At 39.5% G+C, this 25351-nt stretch overlaps 2 protein-coding genes across 10 annotated transcripts in view; both read left to right on the top strand.

Moving 5' to 3' along the window:
- arhgef1b (Rho guanine nucleotide exchange factor (GEF) 1b) overlaps window positions 1-21888 on the top strand; it is a 42347-nt gene extending 20459 nt beyond the window's left edge. For 5 of the 9 annotated variants that reach the window (XM_044208777.1, XM_044208776.1, XM_044208770.1 and 2 more), the window contains 26 exons: window positions 174-314; window positions 2913-2942; window positions 3865-3976; window positions 4105-4180; window positions 4459-4488; window positions 4940-5140; window positions 6874-7015; window positions 8164-8175; window positions 9032-9193; window positions 11468-11658; window positions 11793-11939; window positions 12368-12450; window positions 12790-12915; window positions 13098-13212; window positions 14163-14263; window positions 14440-14514; window positions 14630-14705; window positions 15587-15754; window positions 15855-15942; window positions 16034-16141; window positions 16276-16322; window positions 16431-16574; window positions 16681-16806; window positions 17109-17293; window positions 17792-17896; window positions 18664-21888. In XM_044208777.1, the coding sequence (XP_044064712.1) occupies window positions 174-314; window positions 2913-2942; window positions 3865-3976; window positions 4105-4180; window positions 4459-4488; window positions 4940-5140; window positions 6874-7015; window positions 8164-8175; window positions 9032-9193; window positions 11468-11658; window positions 11793-11939; window positions 12368-12450; window positions 12790-12915; window positions 13098-13212; window positions 14163-14263; window positions 14440-14514; window positions 14630-14705; window positions 15587-15754; window positions 15855-15942; window positions 16034-16141; window positions 16276-16322; window positions 16431-16574; window positions 16681-16806; window positions 17109-17293; window positions 17792-17866 (2761 nt within the window). In that variant the 3' untranslated portion in view covers window positions 17867-17896; window positions 18664-21888. Of the gene's footprint in view, window positions 1-173; window positions 315-2443; window positions 2826-2912; window positions 2943-3864; window positions 3977-4104; window positions 4181-4458; window positions 4489-4939; window positions 5141-6873; window positions 7016-8163; window positions 8176-9031; window positions 9194-11467; window positions 11659-11792; window positions 11940-12367; window positions 12451-12789; window positions 12916-13097; window positions 13213-14162; window positions 14264-14439; window positions 14515-14629; window positions 14706-15586; window positions 15755-15854; window positions 15943-16033; window positions 16142-16275; window positions 16323-16430; window positions 16575-16680; window positions 16807-17108; window positions 17294-17791; window positions 17897-18663 lie in introns of those variants that run through there. The other 4 variants (XM_044208779.1, XM_044208773.1, XM_044208771.1 and 1 more) reach the window with 4 other exon arrangements.
- Window positions 21889-21978: 90 nt separating this feature from the next.
- cd79a (CD79a molecule, immunoglobulin-associated alpha) lies at window positions 21979-25331 on the top strand. The gene is made up of 5 exons (XM_044208785.1): window positions 21979-22397; window positions 22884-23222; window positions 23969-24084; window positions 24371-24433; window positions 24613-25331. The coding sequence occupies exons 1-5, from the start codon at window positions 22136-22138 to the stop codon at window positions 24736-24738; spliced, it is 906 nt and encodes a 301-aa protein (XP_044064720.1). The 5' UTR covers window positions 21979-22135; the 3' UTR covers window positions 24739-25331.
- Window positions 25332-25351: the final 20 nt, after the last annotated feature.

Here is a 25351-nt window from a genome sequence, read left to right as displayed (position 1 = left end):
AGACTTGGAACTGTTATCAATAGCCATATTTTAGGCACTGAGCAGCCATCTTCATCTACACTATGGGTCTGCTCACAGAATCAGGAAAACATTCATCAGCATACTGCGTCAATCCCTTGTTTTTAATATTAATCTTGCCAAACTCCTGCCTCCCTCTGCTTTTTCTTGCACAGGCAGAAGAGGATGATGGGTATGACACCCAACGAGGCTGAGCTCATTGACGTGGAGAGCCACTATCCCACCGACCGCATCCCGATGGAGATGAAGGAGAAGTCTGTAGCTGAGAACCTGCTGGACAAGATGTCTGAGACACAGTGAGCGTTTCTCTCTTATACTGCTTCTTCAAACACCAAAAATAAGCAATAAAATGTTTGATAGTTGTTGTAGATCCTGGCAGTATTATTGTGTACCTCCTGAAGAATAGCACTGAGGAAGGAGTTATTTTGAGTGCCAAGGGTTCCTGAAGTATGAGTCAAATACATTGTTTGCATAGACATTATTAGGTGACTGGCAGTTGGAGCACTTCAAAAGCTTGGATGGACATGAAACTCACCCAGTTGAATCCTCAGTACAAAAAATGAGCAACTGCTTTAGGAAATATCTGGTTCTTTGTTTAAAAAAAGTAAAAGGTGTACAAGCCTGTGTACATAAACACATAAGAAAAGAGGTCAACTGCTACTCCCAAGGAGCATTTTGGATGCCTACGCTGCTAACGGCGATTTGAAGCTAACGATTACGCTTTGTAGAAACCTGATAATACATCCAACAGTTTAAATCAGTTCACTTTTGGATTCTAGGTCGTTATTGCATGACTATAGCAAATAAGGTGCCACGTTCTGTTACCACTTTCAATGACAAAGTGTTTTGCACCTCCAACTGGCCTCTCACAACAGCAGTTTAGGCTCTTGGGTATCATAGTATTTACTGCAATTTGCCATACCAAACTGACAGAAAAAACATGATTTCTCTGAAAGGAATCTGAAATATTTAAAACTGATTCGCATTACATAAACCTATAGAATTGTCAAATTAAGGTCTCAAGGTTGAGGAAGAATTAGCCCTTTTCAACCAAAACGTTCCATGAACTATGGAACTAGAGGAAAGCAACTAGGGAAGTAAGTCTCTTTTGCGTATTACTGTGTGCATTTCCACCGCATCTGAGGAACTGTGGAAATCAGGCAAATTAGATCAATGATTAAAAAATGAAATGCAATTTTCACACACAAGAAAACAGGGATATTATGAGTGAGGATATTATCAAAAGAAAACTTTCAAATCGTAATTGCACAGAGGGGATATACTTCAGTCTCCTCTCTATTACCTGCTGCTCTAACCTTTAAGCTGAGAAGATGACTGGTCTGTCATATAAATTGGAAAAGCAGCCTTTTTGGATCTGTTCCCTCTAAAGTCGGCACTACACTTTCTTTAAGGCTCCATAGAGGGTATATCCAATATTAGCTGTGCACATAACTAATCTCGTCCAAAGCACACAGAGACAAATACAGCAGGAGATGGAGAAAATTAAGCTCACTGGACTAGAGAGGCAGAGAGGGAACAGTGATTGGAAGAGAGTACAATAGAGCAAGAAGGAAATGAAGAGACAGAGAGGAAAAGATGGAGTCAGCAGTGCCACGCTGGCAGGAAGGCTCTCCCCTGGCATTTTGCCAACCGGAGGGAGGGAGGGAGGGAGGGTGGTGGTGATGGTGGGTTACACAGCGAAAGAAAGAAGGGGAGAGAAAGGGCCAGAGGGTTATCGGTCCAGCCCTGGACACGGTTAAAGTAAGAAAGCAAGAGATCTGGGGGGAAAGTTAATCTATCCTTGACCCTGTGGCCAACTACAATGTGTTATCCGCTACAAGAAGCGAGTCAGACAGAGAGGGAGAGGAGGCCAGGGAGAGGGCAGAAGACTGTCTAACTTCATCTTGTCAGAAGAGAAAAATAAAATGAACAACAGAAATGAAGGGAGATGCACTCGTATCCTGTGGATATAGCCACGCTGTCAGTGGAGAAGACACGCAAAGCCTGCAAAGCAGTCTGTATCAAAGACATGATAATTCAGCTTTTGACTACTCAGTTTCTATCACACAGTTGGATCTCTATCTCCAATGCACAAACGATTCATTCACTTTCACTCTATTCATTCCCCCTGACAATCATGTCTTTATTCCCCTAACTCTTACATTCTCCCACACTCTTGCACCCCATCCAATCCCCCCCCCCCTTCCATCTGACCACAACACAGTGACCTTGCCCCTGTGTGTTTCTTATTGGTCTCTCTGGTGATGAGAAAGAGGCAACCAGACCATTTGATTGGATTATGCAGGGAAATCCTGGGGAAACCCCTCCCACCCTTGATGTTCATAGCAAAACATGAGTATCCAATTTCCACAATCTTGCCTGTGTGTTGCATCAGACAAAAACAGGGTTAAATAGACATTTCCGCTGTGCTGGAGCATTTCCCTTTGCAGACAGCTTACTGGAGAGACAAACCAAAGCAGATAAAGTTTTAGACAGTCTGGAGACAATAGTTTGACTTATTTGCAGAGCTTCAACAGTGCAAGTTGATTTTAAAATTGTTGTTTGATCGGGCAGAGGAGCAGCTTTTGATGCATCTTTTACTTTTTTGATTTTTTTTTGTTTTTTTTTCTCATTTTTTGTACAAATATTAGAATATGTTCAATAGCTTCTGCTCTGAACTCAATAACACGACAGTCAGCTTTGAGTTGGATCAGGAAAAGCTTAGTCACTTCAGATTCCACCGGCCCAAAACACACTTAATAATCAGTCGAGCAAGAGAAAGGAAAAATGCTACTTAAAAAGAAGAGGTGAGCCTGATGCTGCAAGACGAGTGAGTCTGTTTTTGCTTTTGTCTCTTTCCAATACATCACTGACACCTGTCTCTTTTCTTTCAGACCTACAATTGTCTCGGACGAGGACAAATGGTAACTTAAGTTGATTTATTATTATTTTTTTAAATTAAGTTTAAAATATTTGCATGAGTGTTCGGTTTGAGTGGGTATTTGTGAAAATTTAGTTGATTTGATCTCTGAATGTCTTTTCCAAACCTGGGTGTGGTCAAACCACAAAATTTTTGCATACTGGCTCAAATGCACCAAATACTCATTAAACATTCTTTTAGTTGACTTTTCTACAAGTATATATCTTTGTACTATGTTTCAAAAATTGTCACTGCATTCCATGACTGAAACTTATAAAGTAACTAAGATGCATTATTAAATTTTCTACTTCTTGGTTAATGTGTTGCACATACAGTGAATTATTAAACCCTGGCATGCAACCCTTTTCTTTTAACAGATCTGGTCCTTTGCGATTAAAGTTCTTTATGTTGCAGTCAATGTATTCAGACAGCATGCTCTGTAAAACTGTGTGACTGGTGATGCGAGACACTTTTGTTGTGTGCACATCCCCAGATGCTCCTCCCTTAGCCTTTTTTTCCTTCAAACTCCTCTTATTTCTCTCAACTCCTCCTTTTGTTTTTTTGTGTCATTTTCTTTTTCTCCTCCCTACTCTTTTCAACTCCTCCTCTTCTCTTTCTGGACATCTTCTACTCTCCACCCCCCCATTCCCACCTCTTCCTTGCTCTCTTCACTCATTTGCACTGTCCATTTTGTGCAAGTCTCTCAGCATTATCATCTGTGACACCAGAGACTATGCAAAAACATCCTTTAATGTGAAATATACTAAGAACAGATACATCTATAAGAAAAAAAAACATTTTGCTCAAGCATCACCATGAATTTGAAAAAGTTCCATTTATTTAAATAAAAAATCATGCTAAACAGAACATTAACAAATAAGTATTGGATATTATTAATGAATACCTTTCTCTAACTTCTCCCTTAGCCAATCCATCTTTACAGCGGTGGCCTTCTACATGAAGCACCTTGGAGTTAAAACCAGGGCAGTTGACAGTAAGAAGTCCAGAGGAGGCTTCTTCAGGAGACAACTGGTAAAGGTAAGCTACCATCACCTATGTAGAAGGATAACACCCCTTCCTGTTAGGGAAACCAAACAAACAAATAAATCAGTAATTCTTTTTAATTTGACCTTCTCTCGTACTCCCTACCCGTGTTATCTTTACAGAGTAAGAAGGATGAATCCACAAAGGCCAAACCCAGAGGGGTGTTTCCTGGCATCCCCAGCTGGATTGCAGGCAACAGTAAGTATCTGATTTTGTGTCTTAGCAAACATCACACATTATAATTATTATTATTATGTGTGATGTTTGCTAAGTTATCTATTACACTATTATAATATCTGAATGATATTTGAAAGGCATTTACAATCATTAATATTACATATTGCATTAATATAAATATGTCTAAATATATATTATAGTGAAATTTAACATAACTATATGTAGTATCTTTAAATATTGATGCCCATGAATGGTCTGGATTTGAGAACATGTTGTCCTGCCCTTCTTTCCTGTTACAGCTGAGGTCAAACCTAAAACGGAGGCTGAAGGTACTAGTCGTCCAGAGTTCCCACCCCCACCTTTTATCCGTAGAATGGTTACATCCCTACTAATCAACCCATAAGCATGTCTGCATGTCCCAAATCAAACTGGGAGGGGATGTGGGTGGGGCATTGTTTAGTTGATTCTGTGGTTCGGGGTGGTTTGTTAAACTAAACTAAACAAATTAGTGGTACTGTATATTTTATAATCACCAGAAAACCTCACACATTGCACAACTCATCTATTCTGCAGGGTTATAGGTGTTCTCTTGTACCAAACTAACCCTCTAATTTACTACATAGGCCCTGATTGCACCATACTCATCCTGTCTGTTTGTCTGTCTCACAAAGTCTATGTCCCTTTTTCACTGACTGAGATGCTTTTGGGTCATGTTTTTCTGCATTTGCTTTGTCTATAGTTCAGCTCTGTTAAACTTGTCACACTCTTCCCCCTCTTCAGCGGAAAAGGAGAAAGTGAATCCAGAGCGTAAGGGTCTAGCTCCCGGCAGAGGCTCCTTGACCGAACCTGCAGCCCCGTCCCTCGCCAGCAAGAAGTCTATTTCCAGCGGAGGCTCTGCCTCCTTGCCTGGGTTAGAGATCAGTGATGGCTCAGGCAACAACATCAGCACCACCAACAGCCCAGAGTCTTCACACACCGATAGTAAGCCTGCTCATTGACTAGACTGTGTTGTACAGAGTGTGCCACCAGAGTAATTATAAAACAAATTATTAAACAAATACTAAACACTTTTTCAGTGTTGACACATGACGCTAGATGAAAAGTCAGGAGTCAGCAAAGTTATTAATATTCAACACATAAATGTCTGCACCAAATTTCAAGGCAGTCCGTCCAATAGTTGATGAGACATTTTACTCAAAGATGTCAACTTTATAGTGGCACTAGAGGAAAAGCCAGGGGATTTCCAAAGTCAGTAGGATTCATCCTCTGGAGACATGAATGTTTGAACAGAATTTCATGACAGGCCTTCTAATAATTATTCAGATATTTCTGCAGACTGCAGAGGACCGGGTTCAAATGCAGCCAGTAACGCTTTGCTGCATGTCATCCTCTCTCCTACATTTTCTGTCTTTCTTGAGGTGTTCCTATTAAATAAAGGCAAAAAGCCCAACAAATAATATTTGAAAAGAAAAAGAGTAAAATCCTTTTTGTTTAACCAGAAAACAGCCATTTTTTGTTTAACCAGTCAACAGCCATTTTAGCACTCTCGCCCAACACCAGACTCCATTGGAAAAACTATAATTTTATCCCACAGACCATCATTAAACACACTTCATTCAAACTCAACAGAAACAAAATAAAACTCACCAAAACCGTCTTTGTTAGTCTTTTCACTATTCCAGCAATCACCAACTCTGGTTTGGTCGAAATAAATCCTTAATTCACCGCGTTAGATGAGAAGAAAACAGTTCTCCTCACAGATGAACGGTTCACACGAGGGACTCACATGCACTAATATGCACACGCGGCCGGACCGGCTGTATAAACAGAGAACAGAGAATGGAATAACAACACAGGCAGAGGGAGTGCTCAGGACGCCATTACTCCACTATATCTTTACATAGCAAATAGTTGTTTGCTGCTACATTAATGTTCAGAATCTCATATACAGAAATATTAATAATGATGAATTAAGGAATATTAATTCATCATTTAAATACAGATTAAAGCTGGAGATATACTTGCTTTTATAACCACACGGCCGCGTAGACAACTGGCTGCGTCGTGAACGGATTTGTTCACATACTTGCCTATGTACTGTGCATGTTAACTGCAGGATTACACTAGAGTGTGTCATTATGTGCATCTTGCGGACCCGTCGCGGTAATTTCTGAGGATGTGCACAACTAATGCTCCAAACAGACGCAGGATACGCAAGGCAGCCATAATGTGTACGCAAACGTGTAGTTAAAAGCAAGTATATCTCTTAAGAAAATAGGACGATTAATTGTCAAATTTAATGATCTTTTAAATTTTTTTGTTTTATAAATGCATAATTGAATGTAATATTGAATAATAAATTATTAATTGCTCTTTTAAATGTACTAGTTTAATTGCTTACAGTTAAACACTAAAAAAGTCTATGATTAGTCCGGTGGCACACACAAGACTCCACTGTTTAGCTGGTCAACTGATGTAACAAACCTTTAATAAACATGATATATATTTGAGCAAATAAACAGTATATCATGATTGTATGGTATCAGTATTTGAAGTGGGTAGGAAAATTATGTTTTCTCATGTAAATATCTTGTCAAAATAGATAAAATAGATAATGTATAAATATACATTTGTTAATTTACTGGATAAACGCACCAACTAATCCTCTTTCAACAGAAAAAATTGCAATACATAACCCCTTATTTGTCTTTCAGGCCTCTCGAACAATCGCTTAGAGCCTCCAACCCTGTCAGACGGGGGTGATGTGTCCCCTGTCGGGCTGGGAGGAGGACTGCCCGTCGGGGAGCCCTTCTCACTCAACGACACTCCCACAGAGGAAAATCTGGAGAAAGACAGGTGAGGAGAATGGAGATGGTAATAAATATGGTAGCATCCAGGGATAACCGCAGTGTAGTGATTTAAAAAGAGAGTATAAGAAATTACAGGATTAGAGATTGTAATCAGATTATTATTAGACTGTATGGGAGGTGTTCAGTGTGAAGACTGTATAGATCCAAAGACCAGGGGAAAGGGAGAAGTGAAACGTGTCTGAAGTGCTCAGGCTGTGGGAGCGTGGTAAAACTCCCCCAGCAGTCTGTCCCTGCCGTGTGCAAGCTTTTGTCATGCTGCCTGTTGCTCGCTAGCTAACAGAGCCTGCAGTTTTGAGAAGGACCCTCACCAGGTGAACTCCGACCCAGTCTTCCCTTCCAGCCCTTTGCCTTCCCTCTCCCTCATGCCCTTTCTCCTCTTTCTTCTCACAATAGCACATGTGCTCTCTTCCTAATATCATTCTGTCCCTTTTGTGTGTGTCCTGTTGTGCATCTCCTAATGTTTACAACAGAGCTTCATTGTAGTTTTTGTTGCATATAGGCATTGTTTGTGCAGTTCTGACTATCTTGCGTTTTTTTTTATTTTTTTTTTTTTTATTGGATTCAGGTACATGCAGGTCAATACACTGGTGATTTCTTCTAGGCTGAGACATTTGTGTTTGTTATGGCTATATGACACTGGTTATAAATGAGCCTTTCTATGGTGCAACTTTCTACCCAGTAAATAGGTTTGGCATTTAAGTCAGAAATTTTAGCTAACATATAGAAATGGCTAAAGCTTTAAAAAATTTGAAGATTAGCAACTTAGTCTACAGCTACGTTTTAGACAAAGTAGATAATCTTGACACTGTGCTGCTATTTAGTTAAAAGTCAAAAGTGAAAAATTTGTTTAATTTTATATTTTATTTTTTGTTGCTCGCCCCGTGTGCTTTTCAAGGTGTCTGCGTCTATTGTGGCGAGGGCCCGTCCTTTGTCCTGCTTCTCTCCACAGTATGTGCGGTTACATGTTGTTCCAGGGGCTTTGGCATCATATTTGGCATGCTACTCTGACAGTGGTTACAACTTGTTTAGTATATCGTGTTGGGGTTTGCACTTGCATGTTATGGTTGCTACTGTGGCTTACAATAGTTGTACAAAGGCGGGTGTGTAACAATGTGGTGTCCCGTGTTTTTACAGACGGAAGAGAAGGTGGGTGTCAGCGCCTTGACAGAGTCATGGACTTGCTTCAGGCCTTATACTGATCACACAGCACTTACATGCATACACACCTTACATTGAGCTCTGCGCTCCTGATACATAAACAGAAAACACACTACATGGCTAAGTATCATGTACCTGCTTGTGAAGGAATTAGAATAATTGTTGAGATCAGTTGGATTATTTTTAGTGGATGTGAATGCACGTTGTGAGGATTTGGAGAACTGTTGACATAAATGACCATTACAGTTGCCTAACTGAAAATTGAAAACAGACATTATGTAGAAGCAATGCATGGCTACTTTCTTAACATAGTGTTTCTCATTAGTTGGATCCCAGTAACTCATAAGGAAATGTAAAAGTGTTGTTGTCATGTCTACAGTATATGAAGTACACTCCATACGTTTCATTGTCTAACCAGTACATGCATGTCAAATGTCATGCATATTCACTTTGCACAGTCACTAATTTTCTCACTTTCTCCATCTTTTGTTGGTGTGATCTTTTTCCTTTTTGAACAACTCCCCTTTTTTGTATAAATCCTGTACTGCTGTACCTTTAAATCATTTATCCTCCTCTTTACCCTCATAATTAACACCAATGTCTGTGCACACTGACTGCATATGACTTTTGTTATTTTCACTACTTTTTGGTACTCTTCTTTGCATTCTGTGGCATCTCTCTATTTCCTCCTTCTCCCTGTGGCCTATTTTCCTTTTTTCTTATCCACCTGTCTTTCTTACATTTGTTCCCACCTTCTTTTTCTATTCCAATTCCTCCTCCCCTCTATTCCGTCCCTATATTTTCTCATCCCTCCCCCATCCTCTCCCACCTTCCCTCCCTACAGTAGGAAAGTGACGCGTAGCGAGAGTGCCCGCGTGGACCGGCACTCCTCTCGGCGCCGTGGCTCATCCCGGGCCAAACAGTGTCGCTCCCGTAGTGATGTGGACCTCCAGCCTCCATCTACCCCGATAACACCTGCCCCACTCACCCCCCAGCACCTCCATCCGTAAGATGGACAAAAACCCCTCTTAATGCCTCTCTGATTGGAGAGGTGCACAGCAGGGACAGACAGGCTGTCAAACACTGACAGATAAAACAAGATGAGTGCAGCAGTCCTGAAATAATCAGAAAGCAGTTAACTAAATTATTTGTAATAATGAGAATATTGATGGATCAAACCTACCTGGCATTCAGAAGTATTAGGTAGATCACTTTGAAAGTATATTTGTTAGTATTTGTGTAAGCAAATTATTTTTGTCTCCTGTAGACACAAACTAAGTGATTCAATCTGACTGACAGGTTTACTGACTCATTATTGACTGTCAGACATGTAATGGTTGATCTGTGCTGTGATCGACAGGGAGTGAGTAACAGTTAAACAGCACTAATTTTTAGTGAAAGGTCAGACATTTAGCTCTTTAGGGGAATGATTATTGAGTTAAGTCAGTGTTGACCATTGGTTAAGCATCAGTTGCCAGCCCTTTAATAAGGGTTAGTTTGCTGTTAGATCACTATAAATCCAAAACACAGTCAGTTGTACTTTGTCTGGACTCAGAAGGGAATGTCTTGAAACAGTAAAGGATTCTCAAGTAAGCCAACAGATGTCAAGTTCATTCAAAGATTTCAATACATTTCTCTGTATTTTTCCTTGAGCAATCCTTATAATGACGGCTACTGTCATCATGGAGGTCCAGTGGAGAGAGGCATTGTGCAAATAAAGCCCAAGAGTGGTAGAACATTGTGTGGATTAGAGTTAATTCATTAATACTATTTTAAGTCCATCATATGATGGTTACTGTGTAACAGAAAACTGCCTGTTGTGCTTTCCTATTTTATTCAGAGTTTTAAAACTGAAGCGCTTTTAAGTTGTAGTTGAAAAGCTCCAGTTTGATTTAACCTAAATCTTTACTGTTAATTGTCATTGTAAGCTATCAATAGGTAGTCAGCTGGCTGATTTTGCAAAACAATCTTAATTTTAATTTTAACTACTAGCTGCTATTAATTTGAGGCTGTACTTGATACTGTAGCTAAGCTACATGAATAACAACAGGACATTGATAGATAGCTTATCTTTTAGATACTCAGGCTAGCTATTTAACATCCTTCCATTATCTAATGTTAAGACATCCCCGGTGTACATTTATAAATACAACCAGCTGTTCACAGCTTCTGTTGTTCCACAACCAACAACCTCCATTAGTGCCACCAGAGTGTGTGTCACTAGGCCTGTCACGATAACTACTTTTGTTGGACGATATATTGTACCAGCAATAATTACGATAAACAATATTATTGTCATTTTAAGGGCATTCGTTTGCATAAAACATAGGGGTTGTGTTTGTTGCAGCAAGGGAGAGATAAGGTAGATAGAGAAATTTTTAGCCAAATGATCACAAACTCACTAAAAATCTAACAAGGGGGGGAGAAGATCAAACAAACAATTTAAATATTTATAAGATCAAACAAACTATTTACATATTTACAAGCTATAGGAACACTCTAATCCAGAGAGCCGGAGAGAAGGGGTGAGAGAAGCTCAAACCTGCCTGCCCCACACACACCACACCTACTGATTGTCTGCATACCGAGCAAGAGGAGAAGGAGAGCTAAGACCCCGGCACCGTTGGCAAATGAGCCGAGGTCTGCGATTACTCTGAGCAGCATGCATGGGAATGAACATAATTCACGCCTTTTCCATAATAGTCTGAATAAGTCACTAAATTTGTCGCAAGTCGCTTTTTAGAAAAGCTAAGAGGGTCTGAAAGGTCACTAAATCTAGAGAGAAAGTTGCCAAGTTGGCAACTGTGTGTGTGTGTGTGTGTGTGTGTGTGTGGAGGAGCTACCCGAGCCCCGCCCACGGTAAAACTCCACTCATAGAGCAGACAACGAGAGGACAGAAGCAGCGTGACCAGAAATGACAGCAAAACGTGTCTCAGCATAGTTTTTTATGTTCATTCAGCTAGGCGCTGTGAAAAAACGCTTAAGCGCTGCGCCCCAAGTCTTGTAATGTAGGGAAAACCCTGCTTTTTATTCTGGCATCATGTTGGCTAAAATGCTGGTGACATTCTAATGTAAACAAACATGCATGTAAACACAACGGGCAATATCGAGGTCAGCAAAAATGGTCGAGGTCATGTCCATATGTCTTACGATAAGTCGATAACGTTATTATCGTGACAGGCCTATGTGTCACATCACCTGACAGCCGCCTGGGTCATATTTGAATTACATTGTAGTAACCAGTCAAATTAATCGTTCTCCCACTTCTTGTGTTCCTCAGTTTCGATGGACCAGTTTTATTTTCTGAAGGATCTGGCCACTCCCCCCCCAGCCCTTCCCCACAGCTGGAGGAAATGGAGCCACGCTTCCTGGAGTTTGAGCAGGACCCGCCCAACTGGAGGGAGCAGGCCTCCCATGAAGGCCTGTCCAGTCTCAGCAAGAAGGAGACCAAGAGGCAGGAGGTCATCAATGGTAAGGAGAAGAGAGATGAAGCAACATATGATGAGAAGGAAACAGATGTGCAGATAAAATGCAGTATTAGGCTGTCCCTTTTGAAGATATTTTTAGCATCTCTTATGCCGTGTCTACTCCCTCTCCCCTCTCAGAGTTGTTTGCAACTGAGCATGCGCATGTGCGGATGCTAAGTGTCCTTCAGATGATCTTCTCCAAGCCTTTAGAGAAAAAGGAGCTCCTGACCTCCACTGAGCTGTCCGCCATCTTCCCAAACCTGGATGAGATCATTGAAATGCACTGTGAGTGCTGCTGCAAAGAGGCCTTTTCTTACTTGTGTTCGTATCCTCCCAGAGTCAGACACATGATCTGGGAAGCTAATGCTCTCCTTCCACACAACAAGCAAACCGATATCCAGTGAATCTAAATTTGTACTCTGAAATGCATTCGGACAAATAGTGTGAAGCTGCTTATTGTGTATTTGTTGCCAGAGATAAAAGTAACTGCATGTACAACCTGTCTATTTGAACAGGATATAACTGGATGCACAGATAAGAAATACAGAAATCAAAAACAATTACATCACTCACAAAAACTATCCTTTTTTTAAATTGCCCATGACAGAGAACGGTGTTTCAGCACTTGTTTGGTGACTGTTGTATAAAGAAGAGTTGCTTACTGTATTTTAAAATTAAATTGTTTCTTTGTTTGTCTCTGGCTGTGAATCCAGATAATTTCTACGAGAACCTGAAGAAACTGCGTTTGGATGACAACTTCATAGTCAAATCCATCAGCACCACAGTGCTCAACAGAGTGAGTAATCATAATCTTTCTCTTTATATCATCCTTTTTCTCTTTTCTCCCAATATTCGTGTTGCTTTCAACTGATATGTGCTGACAATTAAATTCAACATAATTTGGCAGTAAATCTGATTTTGTTAGTTTAACAAATCCTGAAAGCTATTTATCTATGAAAGTAAAATATTGGCTATAACAGCTACACTACATTATAGTAGTTGTCTGTCTTTACTCTGTACCTTTTCCAGCTCTTTCTCCATCTGCCCATCTCTTTATTCCTCTCATTCTTTACTTCTGGCTAGCACAACACAGTGTCATTTTGTGCATGTGTGTGTGGGTGTGGGTGTGTTCTAGTTTGGAGGTACAGAGGGGGAGTGGTTCCAGAAATTGACAGCCCGTTTCTGCAGTCACCAGACGTGGGCCTTGGAGCAGATCAAGAGCAGGCAGAAGAGAGAGCAACGCTTCAACACCTTCATACTGGTACCATACACACAAATAAACTGACTCAAAATGAAACTCTTAAAGATTTAAGAGAAAGATACACATGGATGCACTCACAGATGCATGGACATGCAAGAAGTCACATAAGTTGTCACATACATGTGCTCTCATTCTGACTTTATACGTGTGTGTGTGTGTGTGTGCGTGTGTTTTAATCCCAGGAGGCAGAGAGTAAGCCCCAGTGCCGCAGGCTGCAGCTCAAGGACATCATTCCCATAGAGATGCAGAGACTGACCAAATATCCGTTGCTGCTGGAGAATATTGCCAAAAGTACAGGTGTGTGTGTGGGTGTGTAGGGGTGGGTGGGTGTGTGTGTGTGGGTGGGTGTCAGGGAGTCAGTATGCTCCTGGCATAATTGTAAACATATTTATGAGACCATATGTTTTTACTGAACACAGGTAACTTAATTATTGCTAAAATGTATAGGGGGTGGGCAAAATCATCTATCGTGTTCTGTCATTTGATTTTATATCACGGTATTGATATATTGTGTATTGTGATATAATAATTTTTTGGGAAAATCTAATGGCTAATTGTTAATGGATAAAATAAGCAGACGGGAAAATGTTTTATATATTATTTCAGCAAATTAAATACTTTACCAATCAAGGCACTTCATTATTATTCATCATTACTTATGCAAAAATCATATAAAAATCTAAATCTAATATTACCTTAAAGCAGTCCTGCTCATCAATTTGCAACATTGCCCACAGCGGTCTAATACGTCCACAGATATTAAAGGGATATAAACCACAGTATAAATGATATCGTTCATGGTATATATCATCATATTGCCCTATATTTCCTATATATCTGGGGTTGTATAAAAAAAAGGGTGGAATGGAAATTGTTGAAATTTTTACAGAGGTGACAGAAGATCATCCACTAATTACTTCATGTCTGTTGTTATATGGATTTTGGGCTTGTGTGTTTTATGACAGCCATATGAGGATCTATGTGTTTGGGTAAATGTGTAAATTATGTGTAAAAATGCAGAAGATTATTATGCCAATGTTTTAAACCATATGTGCTATCTATATCAGAACACAGGATAAATGTGGACAATATTTGTACAACTAACTTAAGCACACCAGCAAAACTTTTAAACAATCCATTGCTGTTCGTCCCAGATTTTTGTGTACACCCATGATTTATGACTTTTCTTTGGGCTCTGCTGTGAAAGCTGTGTTTTCCTCAACTCTGTGTTTTCTGTCTCTCCACAGAGGACCCGACAGAGAAGGAGAGGATCCAGCAGAGCGCAGAGTGCTGCAGAAAGATCCTCAACCATGTCAATGACGAGGTCAAACTAATGGAGAACCTATTGGTGAGAAACACACAATCCATCACTCAACACACTGTTATGTAGTGATTGAGCACCAATTGGAGTCTAGTAAATTCATTTTGAGACCTCTGAAGGTCTCTGCTTGTTAGACTACTTCTACTTCAGAGCTGTGCTGTCTGTCCTCTGTCTGACCCCCTAACCTTTCTCTCTGTTCCCAGAATCTGAAGGACTACCAGCGTAGATTGGACACATCAGGGCTCAAACCCAGTAATGAGCTTTATACTGAATATAAGGTAAAGTTCTTTAAACAAAGTTTGTTTGCACACACGGTTGCACTTTACAGATCTTAGTTCTTTGAGATTTTTATTGCAAGAAATGTTCTCATTATTCTCCCTCTGTCTTTTCTAGAACATCGACCTGACTCAGAAGAGGATGCTTTATGAAGGCCCTCTTACCTGGAGAGTCACAAAGGAGAAGGCAATTGGTAAATATATGGTTGTGTGTATGTGTAAGTAAAATAGTATTAATCGCACTTCAAGTCTTCTGTGTTTTGTGTCCTATTTCATTATGTGTTGAGTGCTTTCAGATAATTTCCACATCATGTACATTACATGCATGCAGACTGCCTGGGATTATCAGTACCCTACTTGTTCTGGAACAAGGACAAACATCTCGTAGACATTTAAAGATTTGCTGAACCATTTTTCAGCAGTCATTCATTAAAATCAAACAGTTTATTAGGCCAGTCATGCCAAGCTCACTTTAATATTTATTATATTTATCTGATAAAATACCCTTAGATTGCCCTTTATCTGTTTCCAGAAGGCAAATGCAGGGTTATTTTTCTGTTTTCATTCCCCGCTTTCAGATTTATAGATTAAAGTTTGCTATAAAAGGAAACCCAGCTGCAGTGGAGGTGCTTTTTTGAGATCTCATTGGCCCCTTGACTTCCTTTTTTACATCCATTTCAATACAATAACCTTATCTCAATTGAATTCAGTTCAACTTTATTTATTCCTATATGGGCAATTGTATGCAGCACTTCACTGCCTGGATCAACAGATACACACACAATAGATAGGAGAAGAAAGAAAAACTGCTGTTTATCACAAAACTAAGAATAATGAAGGCCATAAGCTTTATAAACTATAAGTGGAATTGGTATAATAATATAATAAATACATATAAATATCTAAAAAAAACAAAACAGTAATGAAGCCATACGCATAAAAAATTACCTATGAGGAATTGAGAAAACAGATAGTGGAGAACCTTTCTATCTCCCTCTCCTCTGTCTCTTCCTCCCTGTCCTTTTGCTATCTTTTCCACTTCACTGTCCCACCCCTTCTCCTCCTTGTCTCTCAGAGGTGCAGTGTGTGTTGCTTGGGGACCTGCTGGTGCTCCTACAGAGGCAGGACGACAAAATGGTCCTCAAATGCCAGAGCAAGAGTAACATCGCTGTGCAGGAAGGCAAGCAGATGCTGAGCCCCATTATCAAGCTGGACTCAGTCTTCCTACGGGAGGTGGCCACAGGTTAGCAGCCCACAGTGGTTTCACAGACAAATACAGTCACTTCCATTGTGAGATCAATATCATTCAACCTTTCAATTGCTGTTTTTTCCTGTTCTGTCAGATCGAAAGGCCTTCTATGTGATATTTACCTGGGACAGCGGTGCTCAGATCTATGAACTGGTGGCTCAGTCTGTTGGAGAGAGGAAAATGTAAGTGTCAGAGAGAAATACACAGACTAATCATGTTTGTTATCAGAAGGTAAATCATAGGATGACTTCTGATTTGTGTCTGTGTTCACAGCTGGACTGATGTGATAAAATCAGCAGTGGATGATCTGAAGAAGAGTGGAGCACCCATGAGGTTGACGCTGCCTCCTGGAGGTGGAGGAGCTCCCTTCAGTCCCACCACGTACGTGTCAAAGTCTGTGTGTGTGTATGTGTGTGTGCTTTCTTGTCTGTTCAAAGAGCAAGATATATTCATCGCCTGACAAAGTTCACCCATCTCAAAATATCTAATTTCTTTTGTCATTTTCTCTCTGTCAGGCTGACTGCCCCTTTGAGCCCGAATGAGAATGGAGGATTGAAAAGTGGTGAGACTGCAGTGCTTTATCAGCTAAACACTTAATAAATAGTACAGATTTGTTAATGTTACACATTTCTGAAAGCTCAAGCCAAAGTTAAGCCTTGTCTGTCTGTAGATCGAGATAAAGACAGCTTGACAGATGACAAATCTTCAGACCCCAGGCACAGGCTGATTGATTTCCTGTCAGACAAAGGCTTCGATTTGATAGGCCACTCCAACAGTGATCAGGAGAAGGTGGCCAACAGTGCTCTGGATGAAGGTGAATAAGGGTCTTCCTTGTATCTCTATAGATGAATTTTATAGAATTGTCTTTCTTTCATAGTTGCCTGTCCTAACGAAACCACTGAAACTGTCTCCTGTCTTAGTCATTTCGCTGAAAAGGCTGTTGGTCGGCAGCATCAGTCTATCGGAAGACTCGCAGCCTGATGAAGAAAACGGAGAGGAGCAATCGGAGAGGCCCAGTCAAGAAATGGATAGCTGTCAGTCAACAGGTAGGCTTTTGTGTTTTTGTAAAGGAATAGTTAGACATTTTCAAAAATGCACTCATTCAATTTCTTGCAGAGAGGTAGATGAGAAGATTGACACCACTTTCGTTTCTGTAAAATAAATATGAAGCTAGAGCCAGCAGTGTGGTACAGCGAAATTCAACAATTTTAGGAGTTACATTATGACCAGGAAGCGTTACAATCCAAGGTTTTACTAGTGTTAAATATCAGTTTTCTGGTCAGAATTTACTGTAATTCAAAACAAAACTGACTCATGACACATCTAAATTGAGTTTTTCCATCCACAGAAGAAAGCCAGTCCACAGACAAGGGAGCGGAGGAGGAGAATGATAATCCTTGTGAAAAAGAAGGTGCAGGGACAAATAGAGAGGAGGAGAGGAGCATCAGTGCGCCCCTGGTGCTCTCCCAGGAGAGGATGGAGGAAGTGTGCCGGAGGCTCCACAGTCTGCAGAAACATCTAAAGAGACTACAGGTGAGGTGAACAGAGAGAGAGAGAGAGAGAGAGATAGATAGATGAGAATATAGAGAAAAACTGTGAGCAGGTAGTATGACGGGGCCAGATAAAGATGAGAGACATAACAAAAGATGGGAGCCGACTGGAAAGAGACACACAGTTGGGCATCAAGGATTTCACTGCGGATAACTTAAGTAAGGAGCGAGCTGTGGTATACTTTGGACAAATGGGGCCAAAATGGCACAAAAGAGAAACTAGAGAATAGAAAACCATTTAACCACTGCTGTTATTGCTTGGCTGAAAATTGCCTTGTGAAATTGGACTTCTCAGAAAATGGCTATTATGTCCAGCACTTGCAATGGGATGTGTCAGAGAAGCAGCGAGGGAGACGAAGAGAGGATGTTAAAAGGAGGAGTTTGAAGTGTGTGTGTGTGTGTGTGTGTGTGTGTGTGTGTGTGTGTGGAAGCGAGTGTCTGTCCTCGGTTCCTAAGGTGATATTGATTTTGTGTGTTGCAGACTGTAGAAGAGGAGCACCACAGGCTGCAGGGGGTCCTTTCCAAGTTCTCACTGGGGGGGGGTAACTTCCAATAAGACTCCACCACGCCACCTGCTGGCCACTAGGTGAGAACACTGAACTAGATATTTAAAGTGACGCTCAAGTACAATTTAAGTTTAAGTATCTGATTAAGTATCATCATTCATCAAGGGCATAGGTTTAGTTTCAGAAGTGGGGAGACACAAGATGTTTTTCAGCAACAAAATGTGATAAATCTAGCAAATAAAAAAATATTATTACGACATTGGTTATCAGTTTTTCCATAATAATAATAATATTATAATAAACTTAATTTCTAAAGCACTTTTCAAAACAGAGTTAGAAAGTGCTTTACATGAGGAAATCAAGTTAAAACAATTGAGCACTACAAATGAGATAAAATCAGACCACTAAAAGTTCAGAGAATGAAATAGAATAAAATACCCAACAATAAAATAAGATAAAAATGGTGAAATAAACTGCATACAACCTAAACAACCTCCATAAATAAGATACAGCAGCTTGTATGTAGCCTGAGTGGTGAAGCTCAGGGCAAAAAGGTCTCCAAAACACCTGCAGCTGTAACAACTGAAGGAACTCTGATAAGCGAATCAACATTTTTATAGTCTCATCTGCATTTTTGCGGTTGTAAAGTCAGAGGACACGGTTTAGAGAGATTTTAGTGACTAAATCAAACTGAAACTGTAAAAGTGAGAGAGAAAGACAGATAAAAATAGGATTTTGAAAACTGAGGGGGAAATGCCTGTCACATCATCATCATCATCAATCTCATTATCTTTACATGTTGAATGCTGATAAATTCAAATTTTCTCTTGTCTTTTCTTCTGTTTAGATTTTTACTGGTGCTGGTTTGGAGTCCAAGAGTGACTTTCAGAGGCTTCCCTGGAAATTCCTAAACTCATAAGTCATGCCTGGACCCTTGCTGCATTAGATGGCTTTATGCACAGTGCAGTGGTTCAGTGATGGAACATGGGACGTGTGTGCATGTGTATGTATGTCTGTTTGTGTGCGAGGTATACAAAGAAAAAAACCCAGGACATCCTACTTTTGAGTGGGATGTTGTTTTTGCAGAGAGGTGCCAAAAATTGAAGCAATATTTTGCAGTGAGAGAGATACTGCCTTACAAAATGTAGTGATTGCAATCTGCTGTAACACACATACGCACACCATGCACGCTAAAAAACAACTGACATTATTGCCAATAGCAGATGTATGGTAAAGGAGATATGTTTGCCTGCCAAGTTAGCTATAACAAGGTAGAAGCCTTAAGGGGCCAATGTAGCGTTTAAAGATATATTGAGATACTACTGCTGATATATAACGTTATTTCTAGTCTATGCCAAAGTACCACAGAGATGCACTTTTTTCTAATCAAAACAAGTTGAACTCACATTGTTTTTTGCAAGATTTATCACATTTACTCTCTAATCAGTACAGTTATTGAACAGTTGGACTTCACGTAGGCAACCCTCATTATTGAAAGGATTGCATGCAAGAAAGTGTGTGTATGTGTGTTACAAAGTTTTTAATTAAGGATGTGCTTGTTTGGAGGGTTCATACTTTTACTAGGTCACATAGAAACAATTATAAATAATGGCACTATAGGTAATCATGCTGTTAATAATGGAGACTTGTTTGTATTTACTGCTTTTATTTATTCCTTTGAGTTCTGTTGGGTCAGTGAGTTGCCTCACCTGAGTGAAACTGCTACAGCACTGGGCTGAGAAGAGAGAGAGCAATGTTTTAGAGAACAAACAAAACATGAGAAGGCAAACCTAGAATGTGTAACAAAGATCAAGTTATAGAGAGTGAAGAAGAGAGATGTAGGGTTGGGGAGTGACTTGAGAGGTTGTTGCTTTGGTTTATTTGAAGCCAGCTTGAACTAGACAGTCATGAGAAAATGTGTAGAAAACATGATTAGGATTTGTGGTCGCTGTACTGAAGAAAAATGTAGACACACACACATACACACCTACAAACACTGAGAGCCCAGTGCTACAGAAGTGTTCACAAAGGTCGTTCAGTGCCAGCTTCATTTCTGCAATGTCACCAGATAGGGTTATAAATTGTACTATATGACATTAGATTCACATGTTAGTAAAATATTCTATTCTTCCCGGGTAGCAATATTTGTATCAAAATTGAGATCTATCTGTGTACTTTATTCAGCAGTTGATTGTAATTATAATTATGATGATATAATTTCTGAGTAGTGGCATAACTGTGGCTGTGCACACAGGACCAAAGACATAACAAAGCACCGTTAGATCCTCATACGAGCTGTAATTTTCTTAATGACACGCTTCATCTGTATAGTAGCATGTCACTTAATGCTGATGCAGGAGTGATGGCTCAGCAGCACAGCTCCTGCAGTCAGTAGCTGCTTTTCCTCTCTCCAAACTCCAACATGTGACAACATAAGTGAAGGGATTTCAAAAGCACATAGAAGAATTAAGCATTGGTTGTCAATAGAAATACCTGTTTTTTGATTTAAAAAATGAAAAAAAAAGTAAATACCGAGACGAAGATTGACAGACTGCCCTAGCCTTATGACCAAACCCAAACACAATCTGTAGATCTGTGATTTCTTGCATACACTTCAGTGACTTCAGAGTCTGTTTGGGTCAATAAGTGTACGTGTAAAAGCCGAAGTGACTGCCACAAGCTGTACTGTTCTGACCTGGATAGAGGACTGTTAACACCTCTGGTGCTAAATTGAACACATTGGACCTGCTCCAGCAGCAGAAAAAGGACAAGGAAACAAGACCGTGAAACCAGATGAGGATACAAAGGAAAAATTGAGGAAGGAAGACTGCAGTCTCATTCCAACGTCGCTCTCACCAGTACTGTAATCGTGATTACTTCTTGATATGCATTCTTATTGTTGTTGCCACAACAACAAACGCCCCCTTTGACCCTACTGAACCTCAGTATGAAATTATGCAAATTATGGTTCCATTAGTCATTCGAGTGTCACAAGTTGCTAAATTATATAAGTTTGTGTTTAAACATTACTGCCATCTCTCTTAGAAATTTTACATAGGGGTGTAGAGAAAGCATAAATTAGCTGCCCTCTTTGTGTTTATTAAGCTTATTAGCTACATACAACTCTTGATAACACCCTCAATTTTGATCATATGATCACCTTTTCCAACTGCAGTTTTACCATATGTTGTGTATTTCATTTGATTTACTTAAACGGGTCGGGGAGGTTTTTGTTACAGTTTTTGTTTTATCATTGTTTTTCAAACAAGCTTTTGTAATTATGTACTATGCATTTGGCCATAACGGTGAGAGAGACATGACTTGTCTGTAACTTGTCTATGCATGAATGAATTTAACACTTATGCAAATATTGTACCTGTTTTTTGGTGTGCACGTTCAAGCGTAAACCCACTCTGTACTGTGGCTATCCAGCTAACCAATGGGATACATTCAGATCATCTCAACCAGGGATTTTTAACTGTCGAACTGCAGTGGTCAGCAGGTGAAACCCAGTTAACACCAGCTTACAGTGATGCCTTCACTCTCTGGCTGAACGACTACTACAGGCACTTCTCACTCTCTCTCCTCCAGATGCTTTTCCTCATGCATTCTATATACAAATACCTAGATGTGTAGAAAATGTATTTATAGAGTGGTGCCTTGTTCTGATGATCAAGTTGTTTTCTTCATAAAGGGCTCTAAAGTCTGCAAACACAATCACTGTTTTGGTTGGGCTGTCTTTCATGGAGGACTGAAATTGACCTTTGAGGGTGAGAGACAATGACCCAATCACTAATAAGCATTGAGAAATCATCCCAGGATTCTGTTTTTAGCAATAGGATTTGAGCCCTCCACCAACTCAGCCTAGTGCCCTGTATAGAAAAGACACTGCTCCTTGTCACACATCTGCCATCTTGTCTATCTATAAACAACAAATATGCAAGAACTATACTGTGTATTTGGCTTTTGATTTTTATTGTGTAAAAGGCTCTTTAATGACGTATACTTCAGGAAAATTGTGGTACGTTCTGTTTTTTAATTCTTCATTTTTTAAATAAATTGGGGAAATAAATTTCTGTTTTGTCATTTTATATAGTTATGACCCAATAAATATTTTAAAAGAACTTGTGACCTAATGGTTTGGGGTTCAAGGTTAGTTGTGTTTGACTCTTTATGGGTACATATAAACACAGCATTTAGATGGATTCTACTAGAATCCTACGCATGTTGATTTCATAAACCATATCCTGTATCTGTATATTCCTTTTAAATACAGTGTATAATATCTCTGTACTCATGGAATAACCATAATATTCTTCATGAAGAAATTAACAATATATTGTCTAAATGCATGCAGATATAACTTGTGCAAATGTGGGATGGTCCAAACTCATTCAAGCGTAAATCCTGATGAGAGAAAAGCAAGACACCAGTGTGTTAGTACAATAACAGCGAGGACTGCGACAGTGTTGTTTAAAGAATTTAATCTGCGTTATTTTAGTCGTCTTTTTTATCTCTGGATTAAACCTTTTGTAAACACAATGGGGACAGTTACAAACTTTCTCCTCTGCAGTATTGTTGGTGAGTCAGATCAATATATTTTAAGATACAATAATATCTATGCATATTATATAGTATGTATGCTATATAACAGTTTATATTTGTGTTTTATCTTCTGGGTTTTGTGGAAAATAGGAATTTCTACATGTCTGTACATTAAAGCTAAGTATACATATGTACTCTATATAACCTTTTCTTTTTTACATTTAGCTCTTTTGAGTTCTGCTTCAGTGAACCACATCTCCTGTCAAAGCAGATGGCTGTGCTATCATGTTACATTTTTGCTCTATTGATTTTGGTTAATTATGCTGTACATTTAAAGCTAATTTTATCTCTTGTTATTGAACTTCAACACCTTATATGTCCATTGTAAATACAGGTTATGTTATTATGATACATGAGCTTATAATTAAATAATTTGACAAATACTGAGTTAAAATCAAATAATGAACAAATGTATAATAAACGCACAAAACAACATGATAATAATTGTTGCTTCCTCCACAGTGGTTATCGCTCAGGGTCAGGTGATGTTAGAGGCAGACAGGCCCTCTTTGAAGGTGGAGCTCTTTGGCAAAGCTGTCCTGGAGTGCTGCTACACCCACAAAATGAAGTCAGTGCAAATTACTTGGATCAGACATGGTCAACATAAAAACACAACCTTGGAACCACTTGTCATGCAGTTGTCAGACTCTGTGCACATAGGAAACACAAAGGCAGTTGACAAATCGTGTGGCATCCTAACTTTAAAGCAAGTCAGTCTGAATGACAGTGGGCTGTACCAGTGTTGGCTAAACGGCAGTGACGTCGAGCTCCACACACATGGCACCTACCTGCTGGTCTACAGTGAGTGTTTATGTGTGTGTGGTAGTGGGAGGGGCCCTAATTGCAGTGCAATCCAGTTGGAAATGCTAGTGTGAGTGTGTGTGTTTAACATGGAGAGATGGAGTCAAGTGACCTCTAAGCACTGCTAACACCTCATAAGCCATATATCCTGTTAACATTAGTCTATCTAAGAGCTGTGTGAGTGGCAGCATCCATGCATACTGCAGCTTAGTTAATCTTTACATCATCAGTATGGTCTCATTACAGTCTGCTGCCCAGTCATTTACTTTAAATAGCACCAAGATTACATCAAGTTGCAATCAAGCTAATGTGCGGAGGCATTTGTCACACTGAAATACCATTTTGCATCATAATCTCATTAAATACAGATGGCAGATGTAGAAATGTAAAACAACCACTAAACTCTTCTGGGGATTATGTGTGAGATAACTTGTATTAGTTTACAAGCACACCATTACCCTTACCTAACAATACTATCAATTGTTTATTCATGTATTTTATATATTAGACGCTGTTCTTTATACTCAATAGTACAGTTATATAACAAAACAATCAATCTTATTTAAATAAATCTCTCAGTAAGTCTGTTAAGTAATTAGTTAGTTAGCCCGATTCTTTTTTATAGACTCCAGCTACTTTAAAATGTACACTCTTACTTGCTACAAAAACAAGAAAGGACTTGTATGCAAATACCTAAAGGCACAACTGTTGTTTGTTTCACCTCTGAACCCTGTCTGTATGCCTAGAACCACTGGACAAGACAATAAACCTCAGCGAAAGCACCAAAAACAAGATCCTGACAGCTGAGGGAATTTTACTGTTGCTGTGTGTGATTCTGCCTTCTGCCAACCTTCTCTGCCAGGTCAGGTCAAATTATTATGACTGACTGTACATTATCATACACTGATCTGTCAACTACCTCTGACCCATAGCATTGATGTTGAAGCCATGGTTAATTTCCAATATTTCTCAATAGTGGTATTGCCTTTTCACTCATGTCAACACACCAGAAATTATTGCAATCTGTAAGTCAGCCCTACTTTGACTGTTCCTACCACATACAGCTATAAGGTGGTTATTTTTCATAGTGTTTCTTGGGAAGTTGCGCCATTTCACAGCTTTACCAATTTCTGTTTTCCCCCTCACAGTCAAAGAGAATAAATCAATTGGAGAAGAAGAAAGTGAAGAAGGAAGAGGAAAACATATACCAGGTGAACTTTAAATGAGTCAAAGACAAATGAGAAATACTTGTTCAAGTCACTTTGCTGAAAACAGGAACAAAGATGTGAATGAACATGTTATTTTGTGCCACTAATCAATTTGACATGAATATGTTTCATTGATTTTTGTGTGTTTACCTGATTTCCATCTTCCTTATCTCATACACCAGGGGCTAAATCTGGACGACTGTTGCACCACATATGACCAGATTGAACGCTCCCAGGCACATGGCCCGTACGAGGATGTGTGCAACATTATGGAGGAAGAGGAGGAAATCCAGCTGGAGAAACCTTGAAGGAAAAGGGAAAAAGAAGAAAGGGAGAGTGTTGAGTCTATGTTAAGAGCTTCAAGTGTGTGATATCTGAATATCAGGTTCATTCTTTAACTCAACACTCTTTAAATCTGGAGTTTTGTACATAGCCTGCAGTTACAGTTTTAGCATCTGACAACATATTTTTTAATCAGCTTCTTTAATTTGAGAGTGAACATTCATTTTTGACCTTTGAAACAGCAGCTGTGCTGTGTCCTCATCAGTAGCTACAGCCCTGCACTCAGTAGCTGTAACACATGATCATCCTCACAAATAGAGTTGACCCGTAGTCACGGAATAAGGCCAAAACTCATTTTTAATTCAACGAGAAGTCCTTAAAGTGCTCAGAATGTTTTTTTTTTAACATCTACAATGACATCAGCAACTCCATCTGCTGAGGAAGATATTGTGATTGAAAGCTCCAGAACTGTTCCTGAGTGGACCTGGTGTCAGCTCCTTTAATGCTCGTTTTAAAAATCTATAGAAAGAATGTCTTGCATTTTACTGAATTACTTTCTGATGTGTCACAATGTATTTGCTTGTGTGCTCTAAGAATAAAGTTGTGTAAAAAAAAAAAATCCTACAAATTCCTCTAGAA

The sequence above is a fragment of the Siniperca chuatsi genome, linkage group LG9, assembly GCF_020085105.1.
Source record: "Siniperca chuatsi isolate FFG_IHB_CAS linkage group LG9, ASM2008510v1, whole genome shotgun sequence".
Taxonomy (NCBI): domain Eukaryota; kingdom Metazoa; phylum Chordata; class Actinopteri; order Centrarchiformes; family Sinipercidae; genus Siniperca; species Siniperca chuatsi.
Note: the sequence above shows the minus strand (reverse complement) of the source record. Positions and strands in the feature narration are given on the sequence as shown.